General features: G+C 46.7%; 1 protein-coding gene across 5 annotated transcripts in view; it reads right to left on the bottom strand.

Moving 5' to 3' along the window:
- LOC138452924 (zinc finger protein 501-like) overlaps nucleotides 1-19,340 on the bottom strand; it is a 264,656-nt gene that overhangs the window by 13,918 nt on the left and 231,398 nt on the right. For all 5 annotated transcript variants that reach the window (XM_069605277.1, XM_069605276.1, XM_069605278.1 and 2 more), the window contains one exon: nucleotides 3,334-3,414. In XM_069605277.1, coding sequence (XP_069461378.1) covers nucleotides 3,334-3,414 — 81 coding nt within the window. The remainder of the gene's footprint in view (nucleotides 1-3,333; nucleotides 3,415-19,340) is intronic.

Raw genomic sequence — 19,340 nt, 5'->3', positions numbered from 1 at the left:
ATCAGGAGGGATGGTAGGGCACGCAGCCTGCTTCGAGGAGGCCGTAGCCGTCTGCACCACCAAACTCTCCGGAGTAGGGTGTTTCGATAAGTAGCAGGGGTCACTACTGGATGGGCGGTATTTCATCGGAAGCGACTTATTAACTGCCGGTAGACTCTCCGGAGCAGTCCAAGCCGCCGCCACCCTCCTTTGCAAAGCCATGTGAAACGGCAACACCGGGTCAGTGGGCAGACCTTGATCGAGGATGTCCGTCAAATCATCCTGAGCAAACAACAGGTGGAGCAGACCACCACAAGTATTCTGTCACCCTTGACATGAGACGCCGATCGGAGGAATCCGCATGCGCCCCAGGTTCAGGTTGGCCAAACTCCACCTCCGGAGAGGTGTCAAGGCCACTAGTGTCATGCAATGACTAACGGAGTTCCTCCATCTGACTATGCCCAGACAAAAGGTTATCAGGGACATCAGGAGGCACAGGCAAGGCCATCTCATCAGACAGTTCCTCAACCTCTGAAATATCCTGTAAAGGTTGGAAAAACTCCAATCTAGCAGGAGGAACAGAATAGGGCTCAAAAACAGGCCTCATAGACTTACTGGCAGCCTTCCTCTGAGGTTCCACAGCCCTCAGGGGCACCTCAGTCAAATCCTCCACAAACTGCGTCAAAGGAATTGGCGTTGACGTCAACCGAGGCACCAACGGCAGCAAAGACTTCTTCGAGGCCGGAGTCTCGAGAGAGCTCCTCGACGGACACGGCGCTAATGGCGTCGACGCCTTCTTGGAAGGCTTCACAGGTTCTGACGGTCTCGATGGCGTCGAGGACCGGGACCTGGACTTGGCACGGCTGTGGCGATCTCCCTTGTCCAAGCGGTACCTCTGCGGCTCCCGATGATCGCGCCGACCGCCCGAAGGCGTGCGAGTGGTGGACCTAGCCGTTCCCCGCAGGAACTGTGCCCTGCGACTCGAAAATCGCTAACATCTGCTGGCGGAATGCATCCCATTCAGCCGGCAACGAAGACTTGGTGGGACAAATCAACCGTTTAATAAGGGGAAATCGTAAAAATAAGGGGAATACCATCCCTTGTTCCTCTCCGCTACAGGCACCAGTTCTATGGTGACTTTCTCCAGCAGGGCCAGGATTTCCTGCGCAAGGAGCAGATCCGGACGCTTCAAAAGAGAGCTTCCCCGCTGGATTATCGTGAGGATTCTGCCGGAAGGGAAGACAGTAGCCGTGGGCTATGATCTCCAGAACCCACACATCTGAAGTAATGGCCCGCCAATCTCCAAGATGCTGCGCAAGTCTGCGCCCAACCGGCGAACCATGGGACATGGCCTCATGACTGAGCGGACGCAGCTGCGGCAGTGTCTGAGGGCAAAGAGGCAAGTGTCCGAGCAGCTTTGGCACCGTCTGGCGGAGTCCTCCTCGGACGGGGAAGGCGACCGGTGATCGGTTGAAAGCCCAGTGGACTTAGATTTACAGGGCTTAGACACCATACCTACCTTCAAGTTCCCCTTACGTACCCGCAAAGCCTTAGACTTCAGGGACAAGCAATCCTCACAGTCGTCGGTGCGTGGCTTTCGCCGAGGCACCAGAGGCAGATGTCGTGCGGGTCCGTGATGGACATCTTCGAACTGCAGTCCCGACATTTTTTAAAGCCCGACTTTGGGGTAATAGAAGATGAAGACATCGTACACGAAGAAAGAATCGAGCGTGCCGAGATTCCGAAGCAAACATGGAAAAAACGGAACTGAGGCTACGGGCGCCGTGCGTCCTATATATAACACCCGGTGACGTCGAACCTCGACGGAGGCCCTCGAGGGACAACGGATCGATGCCATCGACATTACCCGTCATAGATGTGGAATACGTTGGAGGACACAATGCCCTCGAATATGTCAAATGCCGCAGTGAGATCCAGCTGGCCAAACACACCCTTAGGTTACCCGAACAGAAAGGACATCAATAATGCATTAAGAATCCAGGACATCCCTTTTCTTCTAAATTAGTCTACTATAGGAAATTTGCCACGAGAAGGGGATTTTAGTCCATGTTATGTCCCTAAAAACAGAATCTAGCATGTTACTCCAAGTGGCCTCTGCTATGGGATTCATCAGGGATGACTGACTTATTAACGGGCACATTAATAAGCTTCCAGAAAAAGCTCGATTTTTTTAATGCAAATTGCATTTGACATAATGTGACTGCTTACTAGGGCCATCATCGGTTTATGTTTTTTCGCAACATTTTTTATAATGCTGAACTAGTATCCCTTTTCTCCTGCAAGAATGGGTCTCTACTTGGAGTAACCTTTTCTAACTATCTCATATTGGTCCTCAAACTACACTTCTTTTCCATTACCTCGGTGTCAAAATGCCAAACCCAACAAAACATCACGGAAGTGGTAAAAGATCCACCAGACAATGGAACAATGTTCAATGTGCCTTCATAGCTTTCACGCTACAAGAATGTTCATAGGATGTATGCTAATCCAAGAAGGGGAGGGGGTGTGTGGGTAAAGTTTAATTGTTGATGTAATACACCCAGAAATATGGAACCACTGTTAAATTAAGAATGTTATATGATATAATGTGTGTCATCTCAGTCAAGCTACCAGATGCTAATGGGGGTGTACAACTTAATGTGACATTTCTCTCTTTTCTTTTGTTTTGCTCCTTAAGTGCTACCAAATAAAAACAAAATAAAAAGGTGAGCATGAAATGATAAACGAGACGTGGTTTTCTTCAGGGGGGTGTGACTCATACAATCACTTCAAAATGAATCCACCCCCCTCCCCCGACTCTTAAAGGACACCCGCTGTCATGGTTTTGAAAGAATAGGAGTGCACTCTCTGTGAATGCCCCAAGTTGGGGTCTAGGCCAATTGAATCGGTTATGACCCTCGTTTAACCCTAAATATACCAGATTAGAACCTGCATGGAACTTGTGCTGTACCATATTAAGAGTCAATGTTAAACATGCGTCGGGACTTTATTCTGAAAAGGTTACTTTGAGGAAGGAGCAAATGTTGAACAGAGGCCTCATGTTGGTGCGAAGGGGATGTGCTCTGTAATGTTCCCCATTTAGTCTAATTGGCTCACAGTGTACCTCTGTTCTTCTGGAAGCCCTGCCTCAGGGCCTGTCATCCTGCAAAGGCTCAGGACAGCAACAATTAGATCATCCAACTTATTCTATCCATTCTCGATTCTTGGGTTCTACCAAGTATTTATACGGGTCCTATACCCACTGAGGGGCAACAGGTCACTTTAAACTTCAGGATAGAATGCTAAACGCAGTGACGCTGAAGTTAATTGTGCCGGTAGCAGCCATGGACTCACCCGTCTGACTCTCATCGTGGACTGCAACCTCCTCCACATCCGAAACTCTGAGTAGAATGGCTGGATTGGCAGACGGCGCTCCTGCAACACACAAAATACATGAAGGACATCAATATGTACAGAGGTGCACCTGCTCAGCGGTGGCGTCTACTATGTGATAGTGAACTGTGCAACATCGTACAGATGCAATGAACAAGAACCCATTGGAATGTACAAACCCACAGCCGGGCGTGCATTGCAATACATCCATGAACGCCGCCAATCATCCAGATTTCCTACACAAGTGACAGCAACATGTTGGGATGGACATGAGTCTATCCCACCCCGCCTTAAGGTGAGGCGAATCCCGTATGAAGTTGTGTAGTGTATAAGGGTGGGGAGGGGAGAGTGCTATGCAACTCGGCACGGACAGTTTGATAGGGCCGCGCAGCACAACTTCAGCTCCATGGAAGGATTCGACTAGGCCCAGATCGTTAAGGCGGAATGAGTCTGCACCATCGGTTCTCACGGAAGCTCGCTTCCTTCCCCATTGTACCTTCACTGTTGCAAGCATCATTGGGAGGAATGCGCCCTTTAAGGCTGCGACACAACACCAGGCTCCTCGTACTGCCCATTCATCACAGCCAAAGTCTATAAAGCACCTTTCTTTAAAAAGGGAAAACTCCCTTTTGCCATTTCCAAGGCCTTCTTCACACGCCAGTAGGCCTCTTATCCCCACTAAGCCTACTCAGAACCAGAACCCACACCACTGACCCGACCCCAACACCCCTGCATTCCATTATAGTGAGTGACCCCAGCCCCAAGCAAAACCAAGTGACCATAAAAGAACTAAGCCTGCGCGACTATTTCACCTCTGCATAAATACGTCCTTTGTAACACAAGGTACAGGGAGGGATGAATTAGATCAAAACAAGGGTGGAAGCCTTGGGATGAGAGAGGAGGGGTATCAACATAGTGCAGAACGTGGGGGTCAGTGTCACTGTATTTCTTCCTCCCCTCCCCCTGGTACCAGTCCCGAACCTCCCAGGTTCGTGCCATAGTGATGCATTAGGCTTAGCGTGTCATAGCAGTTTTTAGAATGTAATTTATAAGAGAACTGACCTTAACTCTGTGGGGAGATGAGCCCAGCTGACCCAAGCGAGGACTGACAGATGGCGGAGAAAGCTAACCAATTGTAGCCTGGCATCCCCTATTGAGCAGGACCATGTATACTGTCTTATCAATAAACTGTGCAGGTTTAGACCCTTATATGCGACGTCCTTAGTGAGGCTGTGGCCTCTCAAAAGGCACCAAGAATAATTCTGGTATGCAGTGACAGTGAGCAGAACTGCCAAAGAGACTCCATTGCCCTATTGCAACTGTTAGCGCGTAAGGGGTACATGGTAGACAAGGAACAACTCCAGTACTGCCAACTGGAAGAACTCCATCTAGGGCCGCTTATCTCTGCAGATGGAAAGAGAATCATCCCTAACAGGGCAGCAACAGTGCGTGCCACTCCCAAACCACTTGCAGTGAAACACTTGCAAATGTTTTTAGGGTTATGCAATTACTGCAGGGTTCTTGACTATGAAACATACACAATGCTATTCTTACAGGGCCTCAAGGGAGCGCACAAAAAGAGAACAGTAAGATAGATTGAACCATGACTTGATCGCAGATCTGATCAGGAGTTTCAATGATTTAAAGGAAGTGATTTCAACAGCTCCCGTCCTTACCAACCCAGATTACACGCCAGAGTTTTACATCTCGCACTCCAATGGCACGCTCATGACAGAAGTACTCATACAAAAGAGCACAATGGGCCACAAGCCACTGGCCTATTACAGTGGCACACTAGACTCAGTAATGCAGGAACAGTTCACGTGCGAACAAGCTCTCGCTGCAGTAGCCTTCGCAATTGAAAAATGCTCCATGATTGTAATGGGGCGCTCAGTAACATTGTATGTGGAGCATTCATTCTTTTCGATCCTGGATCGCTCAAAGTCCACCCTCACCACCCAGCGGGAATCCGCCTATAAGATTATACTGTCAAGCCCACACATTCACGTTGTAAGTTGCAAAACTGTAAACCCAGCCACGTTTCTCACACAACCATGCACCACCAAAGATTTGAAACAGTAGAACTTTGCAACCTATGAAGGCGAGGAAGATGAAATCCCCAAAGCCAAAGACCTTCCTCGAGGAATGCGAAATACGTTTGACAGGTCAGCGACCATTGACCAAAGCACAGGGCAGAGACATGCTGGGGCGGCAGTGGTGTGTTTAGAGGAGGATGACTACAAGACACTTGTAATTAAAAAGGTTACCCATGCACTACTCAGCCCAAGCAGCAGAACCTGTAGCACTCATTGAGGCCCTCTGGGCGTCCAAGGGGTGATCCGTCATTATCTATTCAGATTCTGCTTATGTCACCACAACGGTGCAAGCAGGTCTGTCGCGCTAGAGAAGGAGGGGCTTTAGGCGTGCAGACGGCTTACCAGTACAACATGCCGTCCTGCTCAATACACTCATTTTCGCCCTTGCAGAACCATCTGTAGTGGCTGTCGTCAAATGTGCAGCACACACCAACAACACTGATGAAATCTTGTTAGGGAACGCAGCCGCTGACATGGCAGCAACAGCTGCAGCATGTCTCCCAGTTCCCATCTCTGCTGAATATGTTGTTGCAGCACTCACCACCAGGCCAGAGACAGACACATACACAGCCCTCCCAATAGCACAAATAACTGAACTGCAGCGTAGGGCACCACAGGAAGAGCAAGACATGGCTACAAAATGGGTGCGTGAAATCTCCAAATGACCTCTCATGGAGGCAAAAAAGCACAGGCAAAGTAGTGATGCCCGTGGAATTATTACGCATGGCGTTTGAACAATTTCATTACCTTTCTTACAACTCCAAGCAACACATTGCAGCAGACATCCAGGAAGACTGGTTTATTCCAAATCTCCAGGAACACCTTGCAACCATGGTTGTTAAATGCACCACACCTGCCAGGTGTTTTGCCAAGTGTTTAAGACAGGAATGACACTCAGAACATTACGAGGCACACTGCCACGCCCCATCGGTCCATTTCACGAGCTGCATATGGACTGTGCAGACATGGGGAATGTTAGGGAGAATTCTCTGTAAGGCTAATTTCCCAAACCTAGTGAGTCCCCTAGCAGCTTTGCTGGATTTTTGGGGTTTATTTTTTTCTCTCCTGCTAAGAGTGAGATTCTTTTGCTCCCACTCTTCGACATGATTTGAGGTGTTCCTTTAACTTTCCATGTGTTTTATGGGCTATGGGGTCTTTTACTCCATAGGGTCTCATGTGTTTTTTTGATGTGGGTTACACAGCACCCTCTGTGCCGTAACCCAGGGTGTCGTAGCGACCCCCCCAACATAGACTCCATACCCTGGGACTGACTACTGTCTTCCAGGGCATGTAAAGTCACCGTTGGCTTTGCTAGTCCCAAATTATGAACAGAAACCAGTACAGACCATCATATTGTGGACGTACTGGTCGGGCAATTCGATAACCCCGGGATCTGTTATTCGAGGGGGCACGTCTCCTTCCCCCCTGATCGAGTTTTGGCTGGTGGCAGTGGATACTACTTTTTATATTCGATCGCGAATATATCTCTATGGGATTTTCCCATTGTTCGAGGCTACCAACTTTAATTATTTAATTCTTATAGCCTCGAACATACCGCCGCTTTATTTATTTAATATTAATTCACCGGTTGGTATTTTTTCCCAGAATTCGATTCTAAAATGGCATTTGTGTTCTCTTCTGTGACTCCAACCCAAGTCGAGCCCTTTGTTCCACTTTTTGGCGGGCTTCTCCACAGAAGCCTCCGAAAGTGGTGCCACTCTGTCTGGGTACCACAGGGGGTTTAGGAGGGGGTTTAGGCACCCTGGACTGAGTTACCTTGGTAACTCAAGTCGCACTCTTGTGTGATTGGCCCAAGTGGTGAGCCGGCCGGCTCACCACTTAGCATGTTTGATTGACAGCTAGGCTGAGTGAATGAGGGTGTGCTGCATAAAAGCAGGGCTTTGGGGACTGGAACTTCAGAAGTCGCCACAGGACCAAAGAATCCGAGGAGGGAGAAGCTGAGCCGACCTGCAATGACGACACCACCGGTGGAGCCCTGCTGAACCGTCTCACCACTTTTCCCGACGACAGAGGAGATCTCCAGTCCGGAGAGTCTTCTTCCTTTGACTGGTGGGGAAAACCAGTTTTGCCTTCTTTTCACCTTCCTGGAGCATCTCGTGGGCGCCTTGCCCGTGCCAAGCACTCCGGCAACCGGAATACCACAGTTTACCACTACCGCGAAGGGTAGTACCTTTTAACCGGAGGACTCAGCGGCTGGTTTCTTCTCTGGCAGTGCAACGACCTTCATCTTTCCTCCACGGCGAGACCTCTTCCTCCTCTGGACGAAACACTGACTTGCACCTGCTGCCAGGAACAACTGCCCCTGCTGGAGCTTCCTTCACACTTAAGGTACTGTGTCCCGCCTGGCTTCTCTTGCGACAGATCGTTAGGAGTGACAGTAAAGCCTCGACTTTCTAACCTGGGCTAGCCTGGGACAACCTAGCTAACTTTTCCTGACTTGAATTTCATCCTTTTTGTGCAAACTATCTACAAGACTCTTTGGGCATAACCCCACTGTGTGAACCTGGACCCCTTCTGCTTGCTCTCTCCAAGAGTGGGCCTTGCAATTGACTTCCTTGCTCTCCAGTAGAACTCTGCCTATCCTGCCTTACTGTGGGTCTTTGTAAAAATATTGAAACTTGTGTGCTTCCTTAACCCTGCCTTTTTCCTCCCTTTCTTTACAACTTATTAGAGTGTCATCTTATGTTAAGCGCTCACCTCTTTCTGAAAATAAGTGGTGTTTCTCACTAAGACTTGTCTAATAAGTGAATAGAGTTGTATATATATATATATGATAGTGACTGTGTGCTGAATTTACTCACCTCGTTTTTGCCAGTGTAAATTACGAGTGTGTTTTTAAATAAGTAATTATATACTTTTACACCAAAGCTCTGGTCAGTGTTTGTTTGTACTTCTGTGTCCCTGTACCTATTGTGTATACTCTGCATACTGCCTAACTTCTTGAGGGAAGTCTGACTGCTCAGCCACAGCTACCAAGTGAATCTGTGTGGTACAGACTGCTACCAAGTGGGTTTACTGCCAAACACCTGTAGTCTTAAATCTTTTGCAGTGGTCCCTAAGGGAACTGCACAGGTTTCTGGCTAACAGGGAAGAGATGCAATGGGGCACAATACTTGATTGTGTTGGTGTGCCCATTCTCGAGGTCGGTTGAGGCCGGTCCATATGCCCCCCACCCCCCACCAGATGCCAAATGTGTTACAAAATTCCTCATACGTGAGGTCCCCATGGGGGGAATGTGATGTCTTAAGATCTGACAACGGCACCAATTTCTTCAATGAACACTTTAAAGAGATCACAGCACTATTGGGCTTCAAGCACCATGTGTTCAATTTATAACCCACAAGCAAATGGAGTGGTGGAACGAATAAACGGCCTGCTGAAAGCAGGCTCTCCAAATTATGCAACACCCCGAAAAAGAACTGGGTGTATTGCCTATCCCTGGCCCTGTTCAATTTGCGTACTCAGCCCAGTAAAAGACCACCACCTCTTCCCCCATGAAATAGTGACTGGCAGACGCATGCAAACACACACCTCTCTAGTGAGGAGGGCATCTGATGCCCATAGAGCAGCAGCAATTCTGGGTAAAAGAGTTCAAGCAATACCTGACACAATTAACACGTGTGATCAGGTGCGTGTCAAGACAAATGGCACCACTGCACCCAGAGGAGGCACAGACCTTGGCAACCCCACAGACTGACCCAGGACCCGCCCAACCATTGTTGCCAGGGGAACTGGTCTACGTCAGAAGTGTTGTAAGTAAAAATTGAGCAATCTCAGGTTCCTTGGGCCCTACGAGGTCGTGTTTTCCATCCCTCTTGCAGTGAAAGTGAAAGGGCTCCGATATTGGATACACCTCAGACATTTGCATGGCCCCACTGAATTTCGCACCAGCTACCTAAGACTAATGCAACAAATCTACCTCAGTTTATGTAGCCGCATGCTGACGATATAAGTCCATGTGAAAGAGTAAATATGCATGCATTGCTGCTAGATGCACGAGCTTCTCCAATTAAACCTCTCTTTCCCTTTTCCCTTTCCCACTCCTTGCCTCGTTTTTCCCTGAATTCCAATACCTTCCAATCCCTTTGTACTTGTTTTTCCCCACTACAGGTGCTACAACAATGAAGACTTCTACGCCAAGCTGTTCTTTGTCTAGAGATAGAACTCTTAATAATAGCACAAGGATGTATTCACATAACTGTGGCCTACATTTCACAGCCATTTTGTTAACAGTTTTAATGTTTTATTAGGGATATATTGGGGTGCATCTTTTATCTGGGCTGCCCATCTAAAAGAAGGGGGGGGGTCGAGGAACTGGAACAGAAGTATACTTTCTTATTTAACTGTAGTCTCCCCAAGCCAAAACCTGAATGAAAGAATTAATGAAAGCACACCCTTTAATATAACAGAACCAGAGAACACGAACAGAACTATGTATAATACAACCCTCGCAAATGACAGTAACACCCACACAAATGGGTGCACAAGCAAAACATTTAAAATATTACTTCCAAATGTCAAAACCCTTTTGTGTAATTGTAAAGCACAGGAGGGGGGTGTCTGTACTTCTGCTCTTTATATGGTAGAGGAGAGGCACAGATGACCCCAGCCAAGATTCTCTATTGTTGGTAGCAATGGACGAGCAATCAAGGCCTAGCTTCTCAGGAGGTGATGCGGGCTGGTTCTTAAGTACAGTGTAGTCCCCAAGCACCCACAAAGGAATGTCTGCACACTGTATTAGTTCAAACACAGTCTTTATATAATTAAGTTTCAAGGTTATATACAATCACAACAACTCACGTTGTGCTCAGTTAATCTACAATGGCAAATATATACAGTTCTTTTTTTTATTTTAACATATAGTTTATACAAACTAATTACAAATTACAGTAAATTATATCCAATCTCCATCACTCCAAATTTCATTGGTCATCATATATAGACTCCAATGTATCCAATTGGGTTAAACAGTGAACTCATGATTCATAGTGAGAACCTTGAAAAGTTTTTTGGGTGTTTCAAATCCTGAGTTACTTTTAGCTGAGGAGACAAAATCATATAAACAGAATTGTATCAAGAAAATGCACAACTGCAGATGTCAGTATGACATTATTGCTCGAAAGCATCCAATCCACCAGTCATCTATATTTCTATTTAATGGGGCATATTTCCCCAGATAAAAAGATCTTGTGGCAGTTAATGGAACACATTTGGTGATCAAATTTTATGAAGCCTCAACTGACATGCTAAAAAATCTGCATTGATTGTCGCTGGTTTCATTGTCATGTTTGATCCACAGCATCTCTGTTTTTGTAGGCGTTTAGCCGCAGCCTTAAAAACTGGTTTCGATGTAGTCTTGAAGGAAATTTATAGAGGTAGTTTGGTAGACAATAGAGACTATTGGCTGCTGTTCCTGTGTATAGTGAGGTCGCCAAATTGGACTGCAGGTTGTTGTTTTGTATCCAATTCCATATTTTCTTTGCTATTTGTGGGGTAAGCATCACAGTTTCCCATTTTATTCCAGCACACTCCAAAATGTTCTGTAATTTTGTTGCCCATTTCAGTAAAATACCAGCGTATTTGTTTTTGATGATACGAGAATCAGATATGATGGTGCAGGCTCGCTTAGGTACATTTTCCTTAAGGCGGCGATTGATCTCCATAAGACAGTCCCATACATGGAATCTAGACCAGGTTCATGTCTTATTGCGATAATTGACACATTTGATGGTAATCTAAAGACTCGCCTCAAAAAATGTCCTTCTAAAGAGGACCATAGTTGATGGCTTAGATTCCACCCTGCTTCCGTGCCAAATGTAATTGATGGAATTACCTTTTGAATATAAAAGGTCAGAACTGGTCTTAATGTAAATTTACCATACGCCGCATGTAACATAGCTCCCTGTAGCAAATACATGGACACACAATGTTTTAGGTCCGATGCCCACTCCCATTCTCTAATGGAGCGATTAAACTATACACCTAAGTAGCGAATTGCTAAAACTCAATTGTTTCCAGCAACCAGCCACTTAAAATTCTCGTCCCTTTTTTTCTTCATTCCACCTATTGACATGATCTTGCCTATGTTTATTTCAAGGTCGTTTTCACTCAATTATTGGTACAATTTTGATAATAGTCTTTGTAGGCCGATCTGAGTGGCGTCGACCAAGATAATGCCATCCGCATAGATTGCCCAGCTGATCAAATGCCCATTAAGTTTGGGGGGAAACAATGTAATTCACCTAAGGCAACAGGGACGTCAGAGATGAAAAGCTTGAAAAGAAGCGCAGCCAGGGGACACCCCAGTTTGACGGCCTTATTTGTCTCTATTTCATCAGTTAGATTGCCTCTTTCATTGATCCGCACGCAAATGTTTGTGTGCTCATGCAGTGCCATCAGGGGATGAAACAGTTTTCCTCAATTTATGGTGTTGAAGGCTTGCTTCATGTCGACAAAAGCCATAAAAGGTTTTTGCTTCTTTTTAATGGCTTCTAATTTTAAAAGATTCAGTATCATCAGATTTACTTCCGTTCCCACGCCTTTGGTAAAGCTGTTTTGCCGGCAGTCCAAGATATGGGCATTACATGCCCATGATGTCAACTTCTGCTGTAGAAAGGTTGCAAAGATCTTTCCGATAATATCAAGAAGGGCCATCAGATGATAATTGGCAGGGTCATCTCGACTGCTCTTCTTGAATATCGGGATTATTGTCGCTGTTCGCCAAGAGCAAGGGAGCAGCATAGATGTTGCAATTTGGCTGAACAGCTCTTTGATACATTTTGCCCAGAACTCATTTTTTGCCTTCAACATCACATTAGTTAGTCCAGCGGGTCCTTTTGCCCATGAATTTTTTGGCCGTTTGATAGCAAGTAGAAGATCTTCAATAGATTCATTGACATCCCATGTATCGGGTGTGGGTAAAACCGGGATGACCTGCGCTGTGGTGTCAATATAAAACCCCTTACAATAGTGTTGGTGCCATAACAACCCAGAGACTCCATTTAAGAGTTTAGCTGCTTATTCACTGTCCTGGTATTTATTATTCCCCATATGTCTCTTGATTTATGGCACATGACCAGTTTTAGCATTTGTTCGGCACGTTCTTGATCTCTAATTAATGTAAAAGATTTTAACCAATTTCGATATGCTGACTTACGCTGCTTAATGGCTTGTATGCAATTTGGACCCAGGTTCTTTTTCAATTGTCGGATTTCCTTAGTAGTGATTTCTTCTGTGCACTTACAGCAGCACTAAACACATACTTATTTTTATACAAGCTATTTGTCGTATCTGATGCTTCCATTTTGAACTGCGATCACAGTGGTTCATAGTTAATTTTGCTGGTTGGTGACAGGGATCCAGATGACAGATTTTGTCTTAAACGTTAATCTGAAAATCATGTCCTTTTAATCTGTTGTAACCTTGGTTGATCTCTGCCGGCACAGTGCATTTCTCGCCAGGGACCACCGAAGACAACAACCATGTCATTTCTAGTGCACAGTGATCACCACAAGATGTTTCGCGAATTTTTAGCTGCTCAGTTTTCAGCCCCAATGATGTTGGAATCCAGATGTAATCTAATGTTTTGTAGCTCACATTTCGATGCCATGTGTAGTTTGGTGGTATGTCTCCTTTGACATTACCGTTCAGCATCTCACAAATGCGTGCATTTAATGTCGTTTTCAAAGGATGATCATTACGAGTGTTGATATTAGGCATCTCTGTGACGGAATTGTGATTTGTATCTCAGTCGAACCAGGAAAAATTCTAATCTCCACAGAGTATTACCGTGAGATCAATGAATTTTAATAAGCAGGCATCCATCAAGGTGGTGATTGAGAGGATATATCGAGATGCTCCTCGGCGCGTCGACGGCCTGGCCTTCTCCAGCGGGATAAGGTGCTCGGCGGGGCGGACAAACGTGTCTGGGAATCCAGTGTCTTAGACAAAGAAGCGGTGCGGCTCCAATGTATTTCCAGCATCACAGTAATGTAATGTCATGCCTGTGCCACTGGCGCACACATTGGCAACCATCATGGACCATTTTGGCCTTATTTATCTTCATAATACTCTTTAATAGTCGTCGACGACATGGCATTAAACAGTCCCAGCCTCTGGGCAACTAACTTTGATGGGACTCCAGCGGTTATAGCAAATCTGTGAACCCTGGTCGACGACGGTGGACGGCTGTCTGGTGCTTCTCTTCATTTCTCGTCGTCGGGCCCCATCTCCGGCTGACAGTCTTTCGTAGGCTGACTTGCAGGGCGCTTCGGCGAAGGTTAGCAGTGCACGGTCCCTCGTAGCTCGGGAAGAGGGTGCCTTAACCAGGTAGTCTCTGGATCAGTTCTTGAAGGCACAGCAGCTTTCAGATCAATGAAGTAGAGCAACAGCAATACTTCTCTTCCAGCAGGGCTTCAAGGTTAAGCTTCAGTTTCAATGTCAGCTTCAACTCCAGCTTCTGAATGAATTCTAGCAGTGAGAGGCTCCCAGATATACTGTTGATCTCCCATTCATTCTGCTGGCTCACACTCAGTAAACCAATCACTCGGAAGGGCATTCAGGCAGTCAGTCAATCAATCAGGCTCACGGTGCATTCAGGCCATTCGTCTCCATCCAGGCACTTGCAAAACAGAATGTGGATTCGGACAAGTACCATGACATTCAACACTACACACTGCATTCATACCAGTTTCGGGCAGGGCTGTCTCAGTCATTGTGTCTACCACCAGGTACTAGACATCCACAACACAGAATGCGTATTCGCCACACACTCCATTCACCCAGGTCCCACCCACAGGCGTACCCACAACATACGGTTGTTGGGAAGGTTCCAGCCAGTTTGGTCGGCACTTCCCCCCACACTACCATATATGGAACTTCCACCCAACAGCCAGTCAGCGGGAAGGGACAGAGTCAGGGCTTCCCGGGACTTCGGGAAAACCAAGGTAACAGGCGGTGGAAGGCAAGAGGCCATGGGGGCCATCTTGTTTCCATCAGGAATCAACTGATTCCAATGACAGGGCCTAGGCATCCCAAAATGGAGGGCGCTCAGGGCACCTGTCAATTCAGCACGGAGTTGCCACCAGCTCGTACCCTGCTCTGTGGGCAACACACAGGTGCCCAAAAACATACACTAGTTAGGGGCACATGGTTGTACCCCCACCCATGAGTGCCATAAGGGTATCCCATGGGTCTGTACACCAAACCAAAAGAGAGCTGCACCGCCAGGAGTTCCACATGAGCTACTGCACGAAAAGCACAACAGAACACACGATAAAAACCAGTAAAGGACAAGGATACAGAGGCTCTGTCCCTCCAATGTATTTCCAGCATCACAGTAATGTAATGTCATGCCTGTGCCACTGGCGCACACATTGGCAACCATCATGGACCATTTTGAACTTATTTATCTTCATAATACTCTTTGAACAACCCCTATTCACACTTTGGTCCTTAATTTCCATTTGCACGACTTTGGTACTTTCTTATTTAATTCAGCTAACTACATGTATAATGCACCTTGCTACAGTTATCAATTCCTGGCTATTCCCATTCATCAGTATTGGAACCACAATCCCCAGAAGCCCTAACGATCTGTGCTGCTTCCACCTTCTCAGGACCAGAGAGGGAGGAGGCAGATTACCTTCAGGTGTGCTGCTCCAGGTGCTGCCAATTAGCCTGCCTAAGTACAGGGCAGGGCTGTATTTAAGCAGCTGCCTGCAGGAGCTCAGTCTCTTGCATTAGAGCACCCCTTTTGCCTTGAGCCACGATTTGAATGCTGTTCCTGTTGCCATTTCATCCGGCTTCTGATTCCAGCGCTCCTTGCTGCCCTGCTCCGCTAGGCACCCTGTCTTTGAGCCTGCTACACTCTTCTGTCTGCAGCCCTGGTCCTCTGGGCTCCCTGCCTCGCTGCCCTGCTCCTCTGGGCTCTCTGTCTGCAGCCTACTACAGCTCTCTGTCCTGCTCCTCTGGGCTCCGTGCCTCGCTGCCCTGCTCCTCTGAGCTCGCTCCTTTGCTGTCCTGCTCCTCTGGGCTCTCTGTCCACAGCCTACTACAGCTCTCTGTCCTGCTCCTCTGGACTCCCTGCCTTGCAGCCTACTACAGTTCTCTGCAGTACTCTACAGTTTGCCTGCACTTTGTGCCATCCGTTACTCCAGCCCGTACTCTCTTCCTTGTTTGCAACCCCCTGTTCTTGATCCCTGTCCTTCTCTTCCTTGAGTCGTTGGTTCTCCCTCAAGTTATCCATTTCAGTTATACTGTTTCTGTACAGACACCCACGGCTGTTGTTCCTAGCCATGAGCATACAGAGTGGGCTCCTGTAATAGCAATCTGTGCAGAAGGCTGGAGTTTCCTAAGGTCCGTGGAACACTCTTTCCCATTTTCTGCATACACCCCAAGAGGGTATACAGTTTGTTTGTACCTTTGTATTCTCTGCCCTTTTTGTTCACAGCTACTGTTACCTATTCTTCTTTCTTGTTGAGCTTCTTGCTGTGTGTGCTCATCTGTCACCTTACATCAGCACAGCACCCACAACCTACCTGGGTGCCACTCTTGACAGAGTGCCATCCTTGACATGTAAGCAATGGTGTAAATATTACAAATGGCAGTAGCAGGTTAGCAAAAAGACAAATATCACGCCATAAGAGAATGAAAAGACAAAACACGCAAAACCAAATATGACACACACCATGGCCTAGGCCTGGATGCAGTTGAAGATATCTGTCATCCCGAGCACTCCAACAGTTGGTATTGCGACATGAGTGCAGTGGGAAGGAGAACTAATAGCAGTTATGGTTGCTCCTTAATACTGTACGCATCTGGGGCACCCAAGGTTCTAGTAGCACAAGTACCACCAATTATAGAGGCACAATGCCTAATTCATCTTGCGCTATGTAGGCTCAAGGGCACTTTCCAGGCACGCAACGTCCATTTGGAACTCATTAATTCAGACACCCAAAAATGCAAAACAAGCCAGAACAACATTACCTGTCCAAAACAGCCCTACCTGGTAATCAAAGGAGTGAAGCATGTGAATAACACATGGAAAGAGACGACTCATTTGTAAAGCTGAAGGACTTTTAGGGTTTTCCAGATGGAAAAGTGGACCTCGTGAAAGAAACCTGCGTGCAAATACGGACAGAGCAGGTAACAAAACTGTAATGGATTACAGCCATGGAAAAGCCAGTGAAAGTGCAATAAGGAAAGACTTATGAACTGTGCTTCTTTATAGTGAAAGAAACTATTTCTGTCAGCTCAAACGAACGTTGTAACCGAACATTGCTTATTCCAGACCTCAAGAAAGGGACCGCACCGCTTATGGACTACTACTGGCACCTCCCTTCATGGAGGGGCTATTGTTCGCTAGCTACTCTGCACTCAGCCCGGTTTGTAGTTCCCGAAGAACACCTGAAAGTAGGGCCCTTGTCTGACGAAGCACCCACAGTGCCCCCAACCATCAAAGCACAGCTCATGCTGCCACCCCCAGACTTTCGCATACTTCCCGAGAAAGAGTGGTATGATCAACTGCAAGAAGGAAAAGAGCATCGAATTACATTTCAACAGACTCTTCCGAACTGCTCGCATAAATACCTGACGAGTACAAGTTGTACACATTTATTGCATTATACCCACCATACAGACGTGAGCAAATGCCAAATGACTGCAGATCCTTCGTTGGGAGCTGATCAAGTTGGCTAATGACACCGAGCAAGGGTTTAATGTCATAAGGGTAGAGGTGCGCGCCCTCCGGCTGACGACTATGCAGAACAGATATGTGCTGGATCTACTGACTGCAATGGAGGGTGGTGTTTGCAAAAAGATCGGGAGTTCATGTTGCACAGTCGTACCTTCCGAAGATGCTGAAAATGGGACACTGTTACACATCATTGCTGCAGTATATGAGCTAGGGCCGAAGATGAAAAAGGAAGCTGGCATCCAAGAAGAGGACTGCACACTGGCGTTCAACTGGGCTCCAACTTGGCTAGGAACATTGGTAAAGATGATGGTGCCCATTATCGCGTTTGTCCTGGTGATCTTCTGCAAATGGCAATGGAGTCTCCGGTGTTGTGCCAAAGCAGTGCCTAGTAGTGCAATGATGTTGATTTCAATTGGTGTTCCAAAAGTGCCTTGTGATACAAGTGAAATAGAGGTACATATAATCACTTCATTCACAACATGGTTCCAATCCATGTTGAAGATATAGTTGACCGATTGTACCACACGACAATTGTCCCCACTGACCCTGAAAATTACAAAGTAGTATGGGTTGACCTAGCCCGGGATTGAGGTTGCATTTATATGGCGTATACACCGGAGTAGTTTACGCGTGCAGGAGAAACCTTTAGACATGTATGTAGGGGGTGGATGCCGATAAAGGGAACAACCCCCTATGAAGCTGCAGTAAGACGGGAAAATGAGCGCAGGTATCGGGGAGAATTTGCTACTGTACAAGTAACGAAAGGGGGAATGTTTGGATGGAAATAATGTTGGGATGGAAATTAGTCTATCCCACCCCCATCAGAGCTTTAAGGTGAGGTGAATCCCAAATGAAGTCGTGTAGTATATAAGGCTGGAGAGGACAGTGCTACGGAACTCGGCACAGTCATAAAATAGCACAAATGATGGATGTATAGACGTAGTGTGCACATATAAAGGAACGCCATTTTCTACTTATGGCGGGTAACTAGTCCGACAGGGACGCGCAGCATAACTTCAGCTCCATGGAAGGATTCGACTAGGCCCCTGATCGTTATGACAGAATGAGTCCGCATCACCAGTTCTCACTAAAGCTCGCTTCTCCCTTGTCCCTTCACTGTCCCAATTACTTAGTATCATTGGGCGGAATTCACCCTGCAAGGCCGTGAGACAACACCAGGCTCCCCGAAGTTCCCATTCATCACAGCCAAACTGCCAGTAGGCCTCTAATCCCCACCCAGCTTACCCAGAGCCAGAACCCACACCCTTGCATTCCATTATAGTGAGTGACCCCAGCCCAAAGCATAAAACAAGTGACCATAAAAGATCTAAGCATGTGCAACTGTTTCACTTCTCCGCATAATACGTCCTTGGTAACACGAGGTATAAGGAGGGATAAATTATAAATCAAAACAAGGGTTGAAGCCTTGGGGTGCAAGAGGAGAGGTATCAACATAGTACAGAACGTGTGGGTTAGTGTGGCTATTTCTTCCTCCCTTCCCCTGGTACCAGTCCCAGAGCCTCCCAGGTGCATGCCACAGTGATGTAGTATTAGGTTTAACGTATCATAGCAGTTTTTACAATGTAACTTATTAAAGACCAGACCTTCACTCCGTGGAGAGATGAACCAGCTGACCCATGTGAGGACTGACAGATGGCAGAGAAAGCTAACCAATTGTAGCCTGGCATCCCCTCTGGAGCAGGACAATGTATACTGTTTTACCAATGAACTGTGCAGGTTTTGTCCCTATATTTGACGTCCTTAGTGAGGCCGTGGCCTCTCAAAACGCACTAAATCATTTTGGAGTCCAAATGTTCTTGCGCAGCCGAGTCGTTTGCTGATACCATTGTATTTTGTACAATGAAACCTTGTTATCCTTGCAAGGTATCTCTTGGCTTCATTCCCTAGAGGGTTGTATTCATTCTGTTGTGAGCATAACACAGACTTGCCTTTACACATAATCTGATCGCAATGACCCCTGAAATGAAAAGACAGAAGCATGCGCTAATTGCATGACACATCAATATGTAAACAGGCAACTGGTACGTGTATATATACACATGAAGCGCTAGTGGTTGTTTGGAAGGCCACAACTTAAATCAAAAATACAAAACCATGTCCTGACATTTGACCAGATAAATATAAGATTTGGTACC

Source organism: Ambystoma mexicanum, chromosome 4p, assembly GCF_040938575.1.
Source record: "Ambystoma mexicanum isolate Mex_15411 chromosome 4p, UKY_AmexF1_1, whole genome shotgun sequence".
Classification (NCBI taxonomy): Eukaryota; Metazoa; Chordata; class Amphibia; order Caudata; family Ambystomatidae; genus Ambystoma; species Ambystoma mexicanum.
This window is presented reverse-complemented; position numbering and strand designations above follow the sequence as displayed.